The sequence below is a fragment of the Acinonyx jubatus genome, chromosome B2, assembly GCF_027475565.1.
Source record: "Acinonyx jubatus isolate Ajub_Pintada_27869175 chromosome B2, VMU_Ajub_asm_v1.0, whole genome shotgun sequence".
NCBI lineage: Eukaryota > Metazoa > Chordata > Mammalia > Carnivora > Felidae > Acinonyx > Acinonyx jubatus.
Window position 1 is genome coordinate 144,437,902 of NC_069385.1, and position 19,599 is coordinate 144,457,500.

At 49.0% G+C, this 19,599-nt stretch overlaps 1 protein-coding gene across 1 annotated transcript in view; it reads right to left on the minus strand.

Annotated features, from left to right (window-relative positions):
* Positions 1-1,169: 1,169 nt before the first annotated feature.
* KIAA0319 (KIAA0319 ortholog) overlaps positions 1,170-19,599 on the minus strand; it is a 119,024-nt gene continuing 100,594 nt past the window's right edge. The window contains 10 exon segments of the mRNA XM_053223407.1: positions 1,170-1,297; positions 2,374-2,469; positions 2,799-2,984; positions 5,382-5,473; positions 7,761-7,851; positions 10,227-10,349; positions 12,262-12,404; positions 15,565-15,703; positions 16,270-16,408; positions 18,038-18,186. Of these exon segments, the coding sequence (XP_053079382.1) occupies positions 2,806-2,984; positions 5,382-5,473; positions 7,761-7,851; positions 10,227-10,349; positions 12,262-12,404; positions 15,565-15,703; positions 16,270-16,408; positions 18,038-18,186 (1,055 nt within the window). The 3' untranslated portion in view covers positions 1,170-1,297; positions 2,374-2,469; positions 2,799-2,805.

The following is a 19,599-nucleotide window of genomic DNA, read 5'->3' on the forward strand; positions in this document are numbered from 1 at the left end:
CCCATGTAACAGGCAGGCACGGCTGTGAGGCTTTAGGGAACCGACAGGTGACACGCCACCGTTCCAGAGTTCACAGCTGGGAACGCGACCACGCGGGAGGTACACAGTCAGGGTACACAGAAAACATGCGGGTTCCGCGGTGGGGAGAAACCGGGTTGGGGACTAAGGCTTCGGTCCGCACACCTTCGCCAGCTGCAGGCCTCCTCCGGCAGGGAGCGCTCGGCCGTTAACGTCGGGGGCAGAGGTGAGGGCCTCGCGCAGGACGAGAGGGCCCCCTGCGGGACGGGCCCTCCAGCCCCCCGAGAACCGGCAGGGAGCTCTTTGCAGGCTCACGAGGGACCAGCCGCCCCCCTCCCCCCGCGCAGGGTGCCCCGGGGAACTCACAGCGGGGGCGGGGGCAGAGCTGAGCTTGCGCAGTTCCTCCCGCGGGGGGTGTCTGCGGCTGTGCGCATTGTTCCGCGAAGGGCCTGGAAGTGGGTGTGTGAAGTTGGGGCGGGCTCCGGAGACCGCTCTCCGCCTTCTTCGGTCACAGACACCACTGGCCCCGTAATGCGGAGCTCACGTCCTCCTCCACGGACTGGAAGCCAGCGGCGAGGGTCTCGCTGGCCGGCTTCTCCATCGCAGCTGCCGGGGAGCATTCCCTCCACTGGGGACGCGCAGCGCTCCCGCGCCCCGAACGCCGCCCTGCCGGGCCTCCGATGCACCTGCCGTCAGGGTCCCCCGTGGTGGAAGGGAGGCAGAGGAGGTCAGGCACAGACCAGGGGCAGCGGAAGCAACTTTGAAACCCAGAGCCGTGGCGCAGGTGTGACCGACCCAAGGCGAGAGACGAAGGAGGCGTCTGTCTTGTGTCCTTACCACCCGAAGGAATTCCTTTGCATCCCAGGAACAGATGGTCCAAAAAGGCCACTGAAAATTGCCCTCCTAACAGTTGAGGGTGGGAGGTCTTTGGGTAGTGAGGGAGGTGGGAGGAAAGATGGGCTTTACAGCTTAAAATTTTCACATTCAGTTCCCGGATCTACCACTTTGGGGCTGTGGTCCTTCCAAGGTGGACTGTCAGTCAGGACCGGTTGGGAGTACACAACACAGGCATTATGCACACAAAGGTTTTAGCAAATGTGCGCTTCCTTTCTCACCCCTGCCCTCTCCCCCCACCTCCTATTTGGGCTTCATTCCCCGGTGCCAGAAATTTCTGGTCGTGCACAAAATTATGCAACTCTGTTCACGAGGTTATGGCACACATTAACGAAGATAAAGATCGGTGTAAAAAACATGATCCTTCCGACATCACAGGGTGTGGCTAGTAACACAGAAAGTGGAAGCATAAGGCAAAGAAATTATTTTTTCAAATAAAATTATAGTCTTAAACTTTTTAGTTGTGCCGTTCCCCATAAAATACAGTAATTAAAAACAAGATGATCTCATGAGGATGACTATTACCAGAGAAAACAAAAGCATCTTGAAAGCTTAAATTTGTTTCAAAGACCCATGGGACCTTTTCTCACTTGTTGCCACCCTGATGGTTTAAACCTGGTGGTTTAATCATAGTTTTACAGAAACTTGTACATCAGGATATTATTTAGGTGCGTGCATTCACACCCAAGGCCATGACATTGGTGCTCTGTGCTGTGATGGATCTCACCTCTCTTCTAATCTTCCCAAAGAATGCCAAGGGCACCAGCCTCAAGACTATGGATGGAGAACAAGCACGAACCAACCAGCTTCACTCTAGTTCACTGCCCTGGGATGCTCTGCAGTTGGGGATGGCTTGAGGTATTTTTTTCCCCATATATTTTAAAAGATTTATTTGGGAGAAAAAATAAACCACTTTTTCTAAATATACTTTGTAGACGTAAATACATTTTTTAAACATATGAAGCGAATGTCTATATCAATCCATTATTATGGAAAGTATCTGTAGGGGCCAATTATCATAGCCATACCATCCTAATTAAGACTGACTGTATTTCAGAGTTTGGGAATATATACAAAGTTGCTGAGTCATTATCACTATCTATGGCCCTCCAAATGCATGGCCTATGTACACACTCAACAAATGTTCCATGAGTTAATCAACACTTTTATCATGTTTAATGGAAACTGGGGCTAAGAGAAGCTTCAGTGTTGTTTGTTTTTCTAGGAGAAAGAAAAGGCCAGGAATGTTAACATGCTACCTTCAACTTTCAACCTACTGGTCATTTCTCCCCACTCCCCTTTCTATCTCCTCTGGACCTCATAATATGATTCTTACTTAGCTCACAGATTTCTAGGACCTGCTGTCCACAGAGAACACAGAAAGCTTGCTACATAAAAGACAACCCACATCTCAGAGGAACCACTTTAATATAGACAGCCATCTGACTGTATGGGTCCTACCAGAGAAAGCATGTTCCGAACGTCGTCCTGAAAGGCCATCACAGCTCCTAAGAGAAATCAGCCCTCTTTAATTCGTGTTTAACTTTACCTAAGGGTCTGCAGATAGAAACAGGTGTTAATCTTTAACATGGGTAGTATAAATACTGTGCCAGCTACAAAACACAAACTCTTTTAAGTATATACCTAGTATCTTACCCAACCTTTACCCCTATTAACAAGCATCTTTGTTAAAAGAGCAATGTTTCTGTTTTGTTTTGTGTCTCAAACACCCCAAGAAAACCAATCTTTTAAATTTAGGGGCACACATCCAGCCCAGTGTGAAAGGACACTGATGCACAATTCTAACAAGAGTTAGTTCTGTGTTTGAACTCCCACTGACTGGTCCTGGATTACAGCGTTCCTGTGTAATCCTTCGGGTTTACAACCGCTCCGTCATCTGTCCTCGGAGCCATAGCTGAAGGAAGCCCCATTTCTGACGGAACCATTCATAGAACCTTTTGGATCCCCTCTCTCCATCCGTTCTCAGCTGAAGATTGTGTCCCGATCACTGTCAAACTCAGACTCGGACACCATCAGGCTGGAGTTGTGCTCCGTGCTTCGGTGTTTGATACCTGGGAGCAGCAGACAGACGCATCTTGGGGGAAACGGCCTTTCCATTCTCAGCTGTCATTCCGGCTGTAGGTCCCACGTACCCAGCTGTGCTCTCTGCACCTTCAGAGCGTCACTCACAACACAGCACGAGTTGGGGTTCCTAGTGAGCATCGACGTGGGCTGTGTCACACCTGAGCTTGAGCCCAAGCTGTGACACTTACCAGCTGCGTGATGCTGGACAAGATGCCTAACCTCTCCGGGCTTTCAGTCTCCTTCTCCATTAAAAACTGGGAGACCACAAAGCATCTACTCCACGGGTTTTTTTTTTTTAATGTTTATTTACTTTTGAGACAGAGGGACACAGAGTATGAGCAAGGGAGGGGCAGAGAGAGAGGGAGACACATAATCTGAAACAGGATCCAGGCTCTGGGCTGGCAGCACAGAACCCGACGTGAGGCTCGAACTCATGAACCTCGAGATCATGACCTGAGCCGAAGTCGGATGCTTAACTGACTGAGCCACCCAGGCACCCCTGCTCCACAGGTTTATGGTGAGGATTAATGAAACAGTGCGTGTCAAGCTGCTGCCCAGTATTTAGTATTTGGTAAGCACTCAATGAAAACTCTCATGATTTTACTCTTTGGTTCAATCGAATATTTTTGGTAGAATATGTGACTGCTGGGGTCAAAATAAGAAACAGAACTGCTATAAGATCTGATCCCTGCTCTCAGAGAGTTTACAGTGTCTAGATAAGGGTTTAAGACAAAGACTCATCATGAGAAGATGGTTCAAAACAGGTAAGGAAGTTTTAAAAAATATCTTACACGCAGCAGTAAGAGGTAAGCATGCACTGGTGTTGCTTTGGTGATATTTCACAGAGGATGCAATGAGGGGAGTAGGAGCTTTGGACAGGAGGACAAGGGAGGCATGGGGTGTGCAGACAGGCCCCAGAAATACTGGGAGAAGCAGATGGCCTGGCCCAACCCACCATGGGCACTTGCCAGCTCTGTTACTCGGGCAGGTGGCTAAATTTTTCTGTGTCTCAGTTTCATCTTCTGTGAAATGGGGATAATCATAGTACATCCATCACAGAGCTATTGTGATATTAAATGGGAGAAATTAAATGGGTGATGTGCCTGAACAGGGTGCAGTACAGAGGAAATTCATGATTACCGTTCGTGCTCTTAGTCCAGAGGGGAGGCTAGAAGGGTCTGCAGGGCGGTAACGATGCTGTGGGCGGAGGGACGAGAGACTAGGCAAGAGGGTGGGTGGCACGGGAACAAGGCACTCCTGACCAAGCACCAGCAACTGGGGCTCAGAGCCTGGTAATAACAAGCATGGGGGTTCTCTGAATAGAAATGGGGATGTCAGAAGAACAGGTGCACATCAGAAGCAGGGTGGGTGAGATAATCCAAGTGGAAAGCACTCTGCGCTCTTAGGTACAAAGCTGCCTTCTAATAAATGACGTGATGTAAACAGTGAGCACACACACGTACCGCGTGTGCGATCGTCTACACTGCCCATGAAGCCTGCCCCGCCGAAGTCGCTAACCACGCTCTGTAGGCCATCAGTCTTTCCGGGGCATCGTACGTGCTTCGGTAGGTCTTGTGCTCCGACATGGTCACCCTCTCTGGGCGGTCAGCTCCTACAAAGGCGAGCACTGGGCTTTGTTCCCCCACCTGCTGGGCCGCAGGGTAAGCACTCAAAATTCATCATGGGCGTTTTGCACCTCGTGACTTTGAAAGTGATTATGTCCCTCTGTAGGAATGTAGTTATGACAAAATCTGTGCTAAGCAGCCTCAGGGGGCCAGAGAACGGTTACTGAGTCTCTAGGAGTTAATGCAGGGGAATCAGAAAGCTAACTGGGGTGAGGCAGTTCTAAGCACAGGGGTCTGTTCACTTTGTGAAGAAAGTCCACTTTCTGGGAAAGCTTCGTGTTCGTATCTGGCTAACCGCTAACAGAAATGCCTGACACTGAAGCCCACGTGTTATTCTGCTGCGTTTCTCAGGGAGCAGACGGGCAGGCACAGCGTGTGGGAGACGAGTTGGCGGGCAACGGCGTCCCATGCCCCACGCCCCCAGCACGAGGAGGAAAAACCTGTCGGGACATGTGTTTGAGGAGCAGTCTCTGCCTGCAGTCCCTGGGCGGGAGCCCAGCTGGTACCAGGCACTTCACGTCCCTCACCGGTTAAGGCCTCAGAGCGCTTCACCAAACTTTTGTGCAACTCAGAACACAATACGCCTCCCGGTCACAGACCCTCGGGATTGGTGTGGGTGAAGCCCAGACTCAGCTTTCCTTCCCAAGTAGAGTGCCGGCCCCAGCCTGCTGCTCCCCCCTTCCCCAAGGTAACTCTCAGGCAAACGTCTGGATATGATGATTTCACGGTGCCAGGTAAGCCTCCTGGAGCCCGCCTTACCGTTTTTGGGCCTCAGCTCCGTTCTGTCCTGGTCATCCATGTTATCCAGGATGGCATACCTGGTGTTCTTCCTTATTTCGGTCCTCTCTCGTCTGCAAGGAAGAGGGAAAAGCTCAGGTCAGATTCTCAGGGAACTGGGAACCAGGAACTCAAACACGTGGAGGAATGAAGAGTCCACACTTGTATGAATGATGTGCACACATGGCCAGGTCTGGGTTCAGCGGACTCAAGTGCACCGTGCATCTTGGGGAAACGTAGGAGCAGGACAGCCACCATCACCCACGTGACTGCAGGCTCCCGGCTGAGCCTCGGGCCAGGCCCCTGGTAGGAATCCTCAGCACCTGTGTGTTTGCACAACAAGCTTTTCTTTGTAATTCTTTACTCAGAAAAACCTGGAGGGGCGTCTGAGTGGCTCAGTCAATTAAGCGTCCGACTCTTGATCTGGGTTCAGGTCATGATCTCAAGGGGTTCCTGAGTTCAAGCCTCCAAGATTAGGCTGACAGTTCGGAGCCTACTTGAGACTCTCCCTTTCCCTCTCTCTCTGCCCTCCCTACTCTCTCTCAGAATAAATAAACTTTAAAAAAAGAAAGAAAGAAAGAAAGAAAGAAAGAAAGAAAGAAAGAAAGAAAGAAAGAAAGAAAGAAAGAAAGAAAGAAAAGAAAGAAAGGGAAAGAAAAAAAGAAAGAAAAGAAAGGAAAGGAAGGAAGGAAGAAGAAAGAAAGAGAAAGAAAGAAAGAAAGAAAGAAAGAAAGAAAGAAAGAAAGAAAGAGAAAGCAAAAGAAAGAAAGAAAGAAAGAAAGAAAGAAAGAAAGAAAGAAAGAAAGAAAGAAAGAAAGAAAGAAAGAAAAGCCTAGGTACACATGTTTTCCCCTGAACCTATACTAGCCTGGAATGTCCAAAATGTAGAATGAAAAGGCAACATAAACTAGCAACCAGAAAACAAAACGAAAAGCAAACAAACCAGAAATATAACAGATCCCCCAAAACTAATTAGCAACAACCCGGCTTTTCATTTTTTCACAAGGCATGAAAACCACTGGGTGTGCGTCATCCTAAGCTGCAGGGTTCTTTGAAAGTACACTTCAAAGCCATGGGAAGGTGTGCTGAGAACAGTTTCATGGCACTGAATCAGCTTTTCTGATTGGTTGGTGACCAAGACCTTGGGCTTCTAATCCTTGATTTAGTGCTTGCTAGCTGGGCAACTCTGAGATAATTTTTTGATTGTGTCCTGACTCCATGTTCCCACCTGTAAAATGGGAGTAAAAATAGTCCCTTTTTATACGGTTGGTGGGAGGATTGGGAAATGTATGTAAAGCACTCAGAGCCACTCATCACAATGGCAGATACTTAATAAATGGTCACAGTCAACCACTTTATCATGACCGTATCTGCTTGATATGTCACAAAACTGCAGAATTTGTATTTTTTAAAACTTTCAGAGAAGTTTTACTATGGGATTGAGGCCTCTGAATACCTGTACCCACCCCACCCCCCTTCACCAGCCTCACCTTTGGGAAAGTAATCACAAATAAAACCAAGATAATGGAAGTGGTTTCAAAAAGTAACTATTATTTATGATACACATTTTTTTTAATCATATCTCCCTTGGAGAGCATTTAGTGTTTCGTATAGGAAGTTGTGTCATCCCACACTGTCTTCTAAGGACTTGGTTAATCACTGTCTCTACAGATCCCCTCACACAGGGCTGGGCACAGAGTTCTGGAAGATTCAGTCAATGAGGCTGCTCACCGCCTTCTCGGTGGTCAGCTCCATGGAAAAAGAAAGAAAAACCTGAAGTAAAGCTTCTCTTTAGTGATCACATCGCCTTGATGAAAGTTTGGAATTCATTAAATAGAACTCAGATAGATTCTACTGTTGCTTCACACAAAAGAATCAAAATCTAAATTTGCTTGAGTGTTCTAGAACTCCTAACTCTCCTGAGGGCTGGCTGATCAGTCAGGCTGCTCCGGGAGTGTTAGAATGCACACAATGTGAGATGACACCAAGCAACATGAGATTGGATACAGAATTGCTGAACCTTCTAGGAAATGAGAAGCTGCCTCTGCCATTATTCCATTTACCTGGGCACATACGCCTTGTGCGGGGCAGCGCCTCATAAAGGATTTTTTCTAAGTAGTCTCCACACCCAATGTGGGGCTTGAACTCACGACCCTGAGCTCAAGAGTTGCACATTCCACCAACTGAGCCAGTCAGGCACTCCTATAAAGGACTTCTAAGTCTAGTTTGTCCCATAAAAAATGCGGCTATCGTATGGTTCAGCAGCTTAACAAAGCCCAGCAAAAGCGACTCCAGCTATCAAGTCCCGTTTGATGAGGTGTCTTGATTTCAGGGAAATACACAGACAAGCAGCCCAGGTACCTCTTTCAGCAGAAGATACAAAGCCAGGACAAGCCCCCTGTTAGTGTCAGAAGGGTGAGAACCACGGAGGTTATGGAGACTATACTCCACTCTGAAAAACAAGAAACCTAGAGTGGACGTGGTTATGTACGACTCTCAGAACAATGTTCTCTCAGTGATTCACAAAGAATGTTTCTAAGTTCTTACAGGCACAGGCCATCTGTGGCCTGTGATCACGCCTCATGGAGCCAGTGGCAGAGCATGAGCAAGGTCAAATACAAATCAAGAATAACATGAAAGCACCCTACTTTTGTCCAATCGCTTTGGGGACCTCATGGAGCATATTTCATGCTGACTTAAGGTCAGAATTATCTGAAAAAACAAATGAATTAAGAAGTAATTGCCGGAAGCCAAGCTAGCCAACCAGCCTGATGGCAGGGCCCGGGCAGTGGACGGATAAGTGAAGCTTCTCATGCTCCCGCTTTTATGTAATTTGACCTTAGCGTTGGTCAGGGCAGCCCCCCTACCAATGAAAGTACCTGGGGAGTTGTCAGTTGGGGAATTGCCCACACCAGGCCCCCCAGGAAAAGAACCATTGGGGAAAGAAACTGTCCGCGGGGAAATTGTGCGGCCCCACATCCAGCCCTTGCCACCCCCTATAAAGACTTCTCTACCTAAAGGAAGGATGGGCCCATATATTTCCCAGCCAAGGAGGGGACAAATGGGTTTGAAATCCCCACTCCGGCAACAAAGGAATGTATCTATGGATACAAGTTACTCCAACCCCTAGGCCCGCTTGGCCCCCAGGAGGTGTTCCAGATGATAACTGGACCTGGTGGGTTAAGGTACAGAATGGTTCATTAGTTCCTAGGCATACATTGTCCCTCATGAGCACATGAGGCGTGGGTTCCCAGGGCCCTCTTGGCTCCCTGCCGGCACCCCAGACCAAAGCGAATACCTTTGTTCCTTGTAGTGCAAATGGTTCAAAGGAACAATTAAGAAGTCATATCCCTGTAAACGTTCCACTTGCAGTGTTGAGAGATAGATGACCTTTCATGAAAATAGCAAAGCAAATGCTTTATAGACAAATGTAGATACATAATGAAAATAATATGAAGAAATTAATCAATAAGCAAAAGGGCACAAGGGAACATTACAAGAAAATACAGATATTGTTCCTTAATGGGTGATTACACAAAGGAATGTTTATAGAATTAGGTAATGCCGAGAAACATAGATGACGCAGCTACAAGGAAATTGCTAACAAACATAATGCCACATTTGCCACAATAAAGCGGCCAGTCTAACCCACTGCTGTTGTCTGTGTCCATTTGTTATTTTCTGTGACGCCGTTCATCCTTCGGGAACCCCTGGACCTGCTGGGGCTGGACCCGGCAAGTAATGCCACATGGGGCGTCTGGGTGGCTCAGTCGGTTAAGCGTGACTTCAGCCCAGGTCATGATCTCATGGTTCGTGAGTTCAAGCCCTGCGTCAGGCTCTGTGCTGACAGTTCAGAGCCTGGAGCCTGCTCAGATTCTGTGTCTCCATCTCTGCCCCTCTCCTGCTCGTGTTCTGTCTCTCTCTCCCTCTCAAAAATAAACATTAAAAAAAATAAAAAAAAAAAGTAGTGCCACAGACACCTAGGTACAGCGTGTCAGAATAGTCATGCCATAGGCACAAGAAACACAACCCTCCCCTCAAAGTAGGTCTGACTTGGTTTTCATAAAACAAATAACATATCTGTGGGGCTGCCTATGACACGCAGACCCTTTTCAGAGAGCCAGGCAGCAACTCAGAAACTACCTGATCTCTATTCCTTCCACATCCTTGCAAATGCCAGTGTAAAAAGCTCGGCTGTGGCAATTCAGGAGCAGAGAAACCAAGGGGCCAAAGACACAGGCTTAATTCCATTAAGTGTTATACCTGCTCCTTGGAATAATGATCCAAGGGCTGACTATTTTCAAATTTTTCTGCCAAATATGTCCATCTGGATCTCCAAGGCAACGGAACTACCCTGAGAAATCGACTGTCATTAAAATAGTTTCCTCCCCAGAGGAGACCTGAGGGCACCAGGCTGGCCAGCTAAGAAGGTGGCTCCAATTTTGGGTGCCTGCGCAGCCAGACATCCAGGAAGAGAAGGCCAGATTCTGTCCTTCGGAGATACTTCACCAGAACGCCAGTGGAGCCCAAGCCACGGCGGGTGTGACGTGAAAATGTCCCGTGTGGCCCAAAGCAAGTGTCTCAGCCGAGCTGGGGTCGTTTGCGAAATCAGCTCTGCCAAAGTGACTTTCCCCATCGGAAGTCTTCCAGAAATGCCTAAGCACACCTGCTCTGGTGGGAGGCGGGGAGGATCCTAACTCACTACTCCTCGGCCTTCAGGTGAGAAAAGGGTGAATTCTACAGCCGCAAAGCGGGGCACACATTTCTGGTATCCCCAAACGGCCCGACCCGGTGCCCTTCACCCGCAGCTGCGCCCACAGAACTCACCACAGTTGCTTTCCCTGTCCTGGAAGTAACATTCCATCGGGTTCTCCACCCACAGTGGAGAGCACACACAGAGCTTTGCGACGGGGTCGCAGTGGCCGTGGCCGGAGGACTCCAGAAGGCAGTCTGCAAAGGGGGGTTGGTGGCTGAGGCTACCAGGGTGGGCAGGGGGTCCCGGCTCCCACCTCCTGTGGACTTTCACTAGCACAGGCCCTGCAGGGACGCATCTTGCTGACTTGAGAGCCTCTTACGGTACCGTGGGGGTGCCAGGGAGTCTCTCCCATCAGGAAGCAAACAAAAGGAAAGAAAAAGCCAATCTATACCAGGAAACAAAAGCCTTAAAAATGTAGCAGGGACGTAGTACCCTCTGGCCTAAGCAAGATAAATTCTAAGAATCCATCCAGTGAAGACAACTGAGATGTGCACAACAATTTACCTATGATTACAGCATTATTTAAAGTCAACCTTAAAGTCCGTGAGCACAGGACGGGTTGACCACATCCAGGATCAAGGACCACGCAGCCATAAATATCCTACTGAGGGAGAATCATAAAAAAATCTGAGAAAATGGTCATTGTAGGGTTTGAGGTTTAAAAGCAGATTAAAAATATCTATCCAATTATCCTCATTGTGTCACAGGTTTCTGGAGATGGAAGAACTGGACGGAAATGTATCAGAATATTAACAAAAGTTAAGTTTGCAGAGAGGGGATTCTAGGCTCTAGAATCTAGAGGATAGTTTTAATTTTTTTTGTGTGTGCCTTTCTGGATATTCTAAATTTCCTACAACAGATAGATATTCCTTTCGTAGTTATTTAAACATTTTTTTCAACGTTTTTTATTTATTTTTTTGGGACAGAGAGAGACAGAGCATGAATGGGGGAGGGGCAGAGAGAGAGGGAGACATAGAATCGGAAACAGGCTCCAGGCTCCGAGCCATCAGCCCAGAGCCTGACGCGGGGCTCGAACTCACGGACCGCGAGATCGTGACCTGGCTGAAGTCGGACGCTTAACCGACTGCGCCACCCAGGCGCCCCTCCTTTCGTAGTTAGAAAAAAGGGATTAAAAAAATTAAGTTAGTGCATGTCAGCACTGAGGACGTCAGCCACACACAGACACGTCTCTGACACAAGCTAAGTGTTACGACGTGATGTCATTATGTCCCTTGTAATGCTCACAGTCCTCGGCACCTGCTAGAGGACGGGTCACGTCCCACATTGTGAGGGAGTCATGTTCCTCCTAAGGTAACAGAGAATGTGAGCAGAGAGCACGTTTGCACCCACACCCGTGATTCAGGCTGGTGCTGGGACGGGGCAGAAGCCAGGGACTGTGACAAGGAGGTACAATGGAAGGCACGTAGCGTGTGCCCCCACTTCCAGGGGCGTATGGGACACCATCGTCACCCCACCCCGATGTCCAAGGTAAAAAACCATGTGAACACAGCTTTTCCGGCCCATAATGCTTCTCTGTCCTTAACACTGTTCTGACGGCTTAAGTACGACATTTCTGACAAAGACCATTGTCTAGAGTATAGTTTTAACGACTGACCCGTGAGCTCTTGCTCCTCAGAGACAGAGAGCAGTTGGCAGATGTGCTGGAGGAAACGCCCTGGAGAAATACGTGCAAAACAAGTCTCCGGACGCCCACGAGCAAATGCTCGCACGCCACGCCGCTTTCGCTGCCAGCAAAACTTAGCCACGCCTGGCCAGTGTCATTCTTTTAGAATACTCCCCAGAGGAATCATCCTGTAGGGATATTCTTGGAGGAATTAGGTTTAATATTTAATTTCTAATTAGGAAGATAAGTTTTGGACTTTGTTCCCACACAGCCCAAAGAGACTATAGGACCTTACCGCTGTCCTGTCACACCGGAAACAGACCTTGCTTCTCCTCCAAGAAATCTGTTGCTTTAACCTCAACGGGCAGTTGTTCATGTTTCTGGGAGATTCTCGCTGCATTTATCTGACCGCATGTCTCGCCCAGCACCGCACAGTTCTGAACGGACAAGTATTTGCATCACGGGGACTCTGGAAAATGCACCTGCTGTGTCAACCCTCAAGACTGTGAAAAGCAAGAAATCCTCCTTCTCCTCGGGGAGCTGTCTATGCAGACCCCGCACCACGTCGGCAGCTTCGAGAACCACGGATGGCGGCCCGGTCTGTACAGAAAACACAGTCGCGGTGCTGCCGAGGAGACAAGGAGAGAGGACAGCCACGCGGTCAGGCAGTGACCGACGGGACACGTCCACGCTGGCCATGTGACCTGTGAGAAGGGGCACTGTCACGGCTGCATCGTCTGGCAGGGGCGTGGGGGTGCGTTTTGTGGGCCGAGGAATTGACCTGTTTGCATTTACAAATGAAGGCTCTTCAATGGCAGAGCCACGGGGTCACCTGATGACAGACCTTTACATAAGGAATGTGACAGGCATATGGGTGCAACAGACTCACCCATGCACAGGGTGACATCGTTATCTTTTCACGGAGGTAGAATTTACTTACCTTGAAAGTCACCTTCTAACGCGTATCACTCGTGGCTTCTGGTCTATCCCCTGCCACCATCTGACTCCAGAACACTGTCGTCACCTCAAGAAGAAAGACTGCGCCCATTAAGAAGCCACTGTTGGGGCGCCTGGGTGGCTCTGTCGGTTGAGCTTTGGACTTCAGCTCAGGTCATGATCTCACACTCCATGAGTTCGAGCCCTGCATCAGGCTCTGTGCTGACAGCTCGGAGCCTGGACCCTGCTTCAGATTCTGTGTCTCCCTCCCTCTCTGCCCTTCCCCTGCTTGGGCTCTGTCTCTTTCTCTCTTTCAAAAATAAACATTAAAAAAAAATCTAAGTCGTCATTCTTCATTCCCTCCTCTCTCCAGCCCCTGACAACCACTAATCTACTTTCTGTCTCTCTGGATTTGACTATTCATTCGCTATGAATGAAGTACACGCGAGGCATTTTGTGTCTGGCTTCTTCCACTTTGCAGGATGTGTTCACGGTTTACCCAGGTTGTAGCATCGATCGGCACTTCTTTCCTACTGCCGAATGATAGTCTACCGTATGGACAAACCTCATTTAATTCACGCATCCATCAACTGCTGACGTTCAGGTTGCACCCGCTCTGGCTGTACGAATAATGCCACCGTCCGTGTTCACATGCAAGTTTCTGCGTGGACATACATTTACCTCATCTCTTGGGCACACAGGAGCGGAATTGCCAGGTCATATGGTAACTACATCCAGCATTTTGAGGTACCGCTACACTGTCTTCCATGGTGGCTACACCATTTTCTATTCCCATCAGCAATGCGGAGGGTTCCGCTCATTCCACATAATCACCAACACTTTGTTATGGTCGGTCTTTTGGATTACAGCTATCCTAGCGGGTGTGAAGTGATGTCTCAAAGGGGTGTTGACTCACATTTCCCGGTAAGTTCATGATGTTGAGCATCTTTTTACGTGCTTATCAGCCATTTCTATGTCTTCTTTGGAGAAATTTCTCTTCAAATCTGTATTAGTTTTCAAGGTTGCTGTAAAAAGTACCACAAACTGGGTGACTTACAACAGAAATCTATTCTCTTGCAGTTCTGGAGGCCAGAAGCTCAACATCAAGGTGTAGTCAGGGCCATCCTCCCTCTGAAGGTTCCAGGGGAGAGTATGTTCCAGGCCTTTCTCTCACTCCCGGTGCCGCTGGCAGTCAGCTTTCCGTGCTCATAGATGCATCAATCCAATCTCCGCCTCTGTTATCACATGCTGACCTTCCCGTGTGTCTGTCTCTGTCTCTCTTCTTATAAGGACTCAGTCACACTGGATTAAGGGCACCCTACAGCAATATGACATCTCAACTAATCCCATCTGCCACAACCCTATTTCCAAATACGGGCACACTCACAGGTCCCTAGAGGATAGGACATAAATGTGTCTTTTGAGGGGACCCAAAATCAACCTACAAGTTTTTATCATGAAAGCCTGTTGGATTTCGTCAACTGCTTTTTTCTGTGCCTGCTAAGATGATCATATGGTTTTTGTCCTTTATTAATACGGTTTATTACATTTGTTGATTGACCCACCCTGCATGCCTGGGATAAATCCTGCTTGGCCATGGTGTCTACTTCTTTTAATATATTGCTGGATGTAGTTTCAAAGCACTTTGTAGAGGATTTCTGCTTCTATATTCATAAGGGACAATGATCTGTAGTTTTCTTGTAGTATCTTCATCTGGTTTTGATATCAGAGTAAACACTGGTCTGATAGAATGAGTTGGAAAGTGTTCTCTCCTCTTCTACTTTCTGGAAGAGTTCGTGGACTGGTTTGTAGAATTCACCAGGGAAGCCATCACTCTGGGCTTTATAGGAAGTTATTGATTACTGATTTACTCTCTTCACTTGCTATAGGTCTATTAAAAATTCTAATTTCTTCTTGAGTCCTTCGTTATAGTCGTGTCTTTCTAGGATTTTGTCCATTTCATCCAGGTTAACTAATCTATTGACACACAACTGTTCATGGTATCATCTTTTTTATTTCTACGTGATTGTAGGAATATCGCCTTTTATTCCTGATTTTAGTAGTCTGAGTCCTCTCTCTTTTTTCTTAACCAATCTAGCTAAAGGTTTATCCATTTTGTTGATCTTTCAGAGAAATAGTGTTTGGTTTTGTTGATTTCCAGATGTGTTTGGTTCAGTGGTTGATAGTTTGTAAGTAAGGGAAATCTGTGAGCTGTTTTGAAAGAATTCTATAATAAAAATAAAGTTTTTTTTTTAACTTGGTATTTTTCTAAGTAAACTTTAGTTATCTGGAAAACAAACCAGAGTGACTGACAATAACTGGCAAATAGATTTACTGTGAATGGTAGGTTTTCATTCCCATATTCTCTCTCCTCCTTCCCTATTCTATTATTCATAGATTGGATGAAAGTTCAAAAATAAAAGCTCAATTAAATACATAAATCTTATAGGAGACAAAGGACCAAAGTTTAGCCTCCCGGGCTCCCAGAAGAAAGAAAAGGTAATCGGTGGTCCTCTAGCACCGAGAGAAGCCTCAGTCCTGTGACTATGGGGCAGGACTGAAGTCTGGCCATGAGACATCGTCTGTGAGAGCCCAAGGCCATTTGCATGCCCTCTGAAGATAGCAGAGCTAACAACCAGTCCCTGCTGGTGTTTGCTACCTCCTTCATTCAGAATGTTCTTGGTCAACAAACATTCACTGAGACTTGTAGGAAGGACCTGCAGTGATGTCGTCCTCACTGCTGCCCTTGGAGGAAAAGAGCGTATGAACGTGATACAAGCGCGTGCAAACAACAGAGAAGCAGCAAAGGAAATGAACGGCACGACGCCGGGCTGGTGTGCGGCTCGCACCTGAGACCCGAGTGGGCCTGGATCTTCTGGACCTGAACGTCCGCCGTCAGCTGCCTCACGAGCATGTCCTTCTGCTGCCCCGTCAGCTGCCCCACGCACACCTGCAGGACCAGCTTCACCAGGCCACTCTTCCTGGGGTCTGGGAAAGACAGCACACAGGGTCTCCGCCGGGAAGACGATCGAGGGAGCAAGGGCTGTACGAGAGCTTGAAGAGCTTAAAAGGATCCCTGGTGATTTCCTCACTTGCGTTTCAGGACCCGGACATATCTTTGCAAACAGGGCAGGGGTTGCTGTCTGAGAGCACATCTTCCTTGTTGACAGCTTTCTTCCGGGAAGACAATCAGAGTACTTACACAGCCTCTGGGGCTAACACCGCACGCCCTGCCCCAGGCCTGGATGGGGAACACTGCCCAGGGCACGAGGCAGGTCGGGCCTCGCGTCCCCTCACCGGGGCTGCCTCCCTCGGCGCTTCCCAGCACCGAGGCCCTGTGTCCGGCAGGAAAACAAAAGTGAAGTGAGATTTGCTGCCACATCCAAGCCCCCTCGGTGAGTCTGGAGGCTGAGACCGTTTGGGTCAATGAAGTGCAGAGACAGCCACCAGGTGGCTCTGGCCGGGAGCTGAGGCCACAGGGGCGTCCCACCCGGGCTACCCGACAGGGGACCGCCCAGCTCAGTTAACCCAGGGGCAGAAGCCCGTGAGCACACCCGGCTGCACTTCCCCGGTGGCAGTGTCCATGTCCGCGGTCCCCTGGCTGTCAGCCACTTGCAAGAGGAATGTGTAGATGCCCTCCACCAGATTGGTGAGCCGCACGGCTGCGGTGCGGTCAGAGGCACCAATGGCATCCTGCAAAATCACACGCTTCGTGAGCCCATGGTCAGTTCCCAATGACCGGTCTTCTGTCGGTCCCAGGAGGGATCACCCACGACCGCAAGATCATGCCCTGAGCTGATACATCAAGTCAGACGCTCAACCGACTGAGCCACCCAGGCGCCCCAGCATGTGCATGATGTGAAGGGGCAGGCTGGAGGGAAGAGGGGTGATGGGATAGCTGCAGATGGGGGTGGCCCTGCGCTCTCCCGCAGGAAAGACGGGGGACACGGAGCGCTCGCTCAGTGCTTCCTGAGCTGCACTTAACCAACGGCTGTCCACTCACTACTAAATCATTCGTTTTGTGCAACAGAGGGAAAACCTGTTGAAATCAGGGGGAAGCACCCTGAGGAGTTTTCTGGGCCTTCTCTCCAAAGAGAGTTCTACAAGCATCTCCTCTTGGGCCTCCCCCCAGGATATCACATTCCCCTTCTCAAATGACCCAAGAGCCGGAGTAGATCATTTCTGCTCTGGAGGCTCGAGGCTCCAAAGAGCCAGAGAAGAATGCCAGCCCCCCCTGCTCTGCACTGGCTCACAGAAGAGGGCGGTAACCAAAGGGGACGAGAGCCGTTACAGGCAGAAGATCCACCGTCTGGCTGACGAGTGTCGGTTCCAGAGGGACTCATTCGGTTCCTCCCCTGCGACCACTTGTTTGGTACGTTTCCAAGAGCAAACCTGTGTCTCTCAAGTCCCAACAATGGCAGGAATGAAGATGTGCCTACATTTATACCCTAAGAGGTGGAGGAATCTGACAGGGAGAAACGTCGGCAAGGAGCTGAAAACTTGGGTCTGGTTTGGTTAAGGACGAGTTCGCTGACCTTGGCCAAGTCCTCTGCCATCTCTTGTGAAACGGGGACAGCGCCCTTTGACCTGCTGACCTATCCAGAAGGAAGTGAGGAAAAGGGAAGAATCCACTTGGACCCAAATAAGAACAGCGGGGACGCTGAGGAGTAGAATGACTGTCACGGGAGGACTCGGCTTCGAAGCACCCCCAGGCGATGATGCCCTTCCCCGTCCAAAGTCTGCAGTCTGCTCAGGGAAAACTCAGAAAGGACAGCTTTCGTTTGAATCTGAAAGCAGCCCGCTGCCTCCAGCCCCCAGAGGAGACCTAGAAACATGAAGAGCTTAGTGGGGAACACGGGAAGGGAGACGAGGTTGTAACAGAAATGCCGCTACAGACTGAAGTGTGTTGCCTCCAAATGCTGGTGCTGAAGCCCGAGCCCCCCAGTGTGACTGACCGTATTTGAAACGGGGCCCGCGAGGACATGGTTAAGGTTAAACGAGCTCCTGAGGGTGGGGCCCTGATTCCAGGGCATTAAGGTCCTTACAAGAAGAGATACCACGGCAGAGCCCTCTCTCCCTCTCTGCCATGTGGGGACACGGGGAAAAGGCGGGTCACCTGTGAGCCAAATGGAGAACTCTCCCCACGTACCGAATCGCTCAGCACCTTAACCTTGGACTTGATGGGCTCCAGAACCGGGAGAAATGTCTGTCTCGTGTGGAAGCCACTTAATTCACCCATTCGTGGTATTTCCTTACAGCAGCCCAAGCGGACTAAATGCACAAAATGACACGTGGGCCTGGGACAACCCACTGAGCACTCACCCCGGCTGGGCTCTGGCCATCCCGGATCCACAGGTGGGACACAATCCCTTGGTCGTCGGTAGACCATGAACCGTCCAAAGTAATGCGGTTATTGGGAAGCACAAGCACATTCCGGCCACCAGCCTGGGCTCTGGGAGTGCTATTATTTTCTAAGTCAAATACAACAAAAATGAAAGCAAAGAGATCGATTTAAAACACTGGTGGTAGAAACATGCCATAAAATACACAACTGTTCCACCTCGCAGCTGTGTAGATTTAAAATATCCAGGAGGCATTATTTTTCTACCCATTAGATAATAGACTTTTTTTTTTTACTTTTTTTTTTTTTTTTTACATTTATTTACTTTTGAGAGAGACAGAGAGTGAGCAGGGGAGGGGCAGAGAGAGAGGGAGACACAGAATCCAAAGCAGGTTCCAGGCTCCACATGCTGTGAGCACAGAACCTGATGCAGTGCTCGAACTCACGGACCATGAGATCATGACCTGAGCCGAAGTCAGACACTTAACTGAGCCACCAAGGCGCCCCAGGATAACAGACTTTCTTAGAGCTCTGTTTATGCTTGGTTAGTTGTAATTTGGCAGTCTCTATAATGGGAATGTTTCTACTACTGTTATGGTTCTTTTCTTTTTAAAAAAGAGAAATAATGACTTTAGTTATCAGGGTCCAGAAAATGAAAATATTTTAATTTAAAATATATTCTGAATCATTATGCACTGGTCCACACTATGTGGCCATAGAAACATCTACTCCTACTACTGCCAAATCTTGCTTAAGTAAGTTAAAACTCGAGTCAAAAACTATTAGATCTTGGGGTACCTGGGTGGCTCCGTCGGTTGAGCGTCCGACTTCAGCTCAGGTCATGATCTCACGGTTCATGAGTTCGAGCCCCACATTGGGCTCTGTGCTGACAGCTCAGAGCCTGGAGCCGGCTTCCAATTCTGTGTCTGTCCCTCTCCCCCTCATGCTCTGTCTCTCTCTCTCAAAAATAAACGTTAAAAAAAACCAAAACAAAACAATTAGGTCATCACTCCTCCGACTGGGTGTTAGATGTACATGAACAACGTAAGAGCCATTTCTGGTATTATCGCCTCAGGAGAGAGGGGTCAGGGAGAGTTGGCAGCCTGGGGTGCGGGAGGGAGAACATAATATGACCCAGCCCCGCTTTGGGGGGTGAGGCTGCCATGGGGGAGATCCTGCTTGCTCAGGTGGGGCTCTGGGGCCCTACTGGCCCCTGGCAAACACCCCTCAGAACAAGTCCAGCTACGGACATGGTATGAGAATAGCCACATGTTGATCCAAGGGAGTAATGAGCATCCCGTCAATCCGCTGCCGCTTTCCCCTAAGACCCCAGAGGTCAGAGCAGAGGTGACGGTACCACTGTCAGCGTTTCCACACTGTTCACCACGCTGCCTTTTGGGGAAAACCCGTGCTGGCGAGAACCTGTGTGCAGGAGGCTGAATTCTACTGTGGACAGAAGGGGAGGCTGGAAACCCCAGAAATAGACCGGCAGCCGACAGAGTAAACCCGAAAACGCTTCTGTGAAGAACGATGACTAGACCCT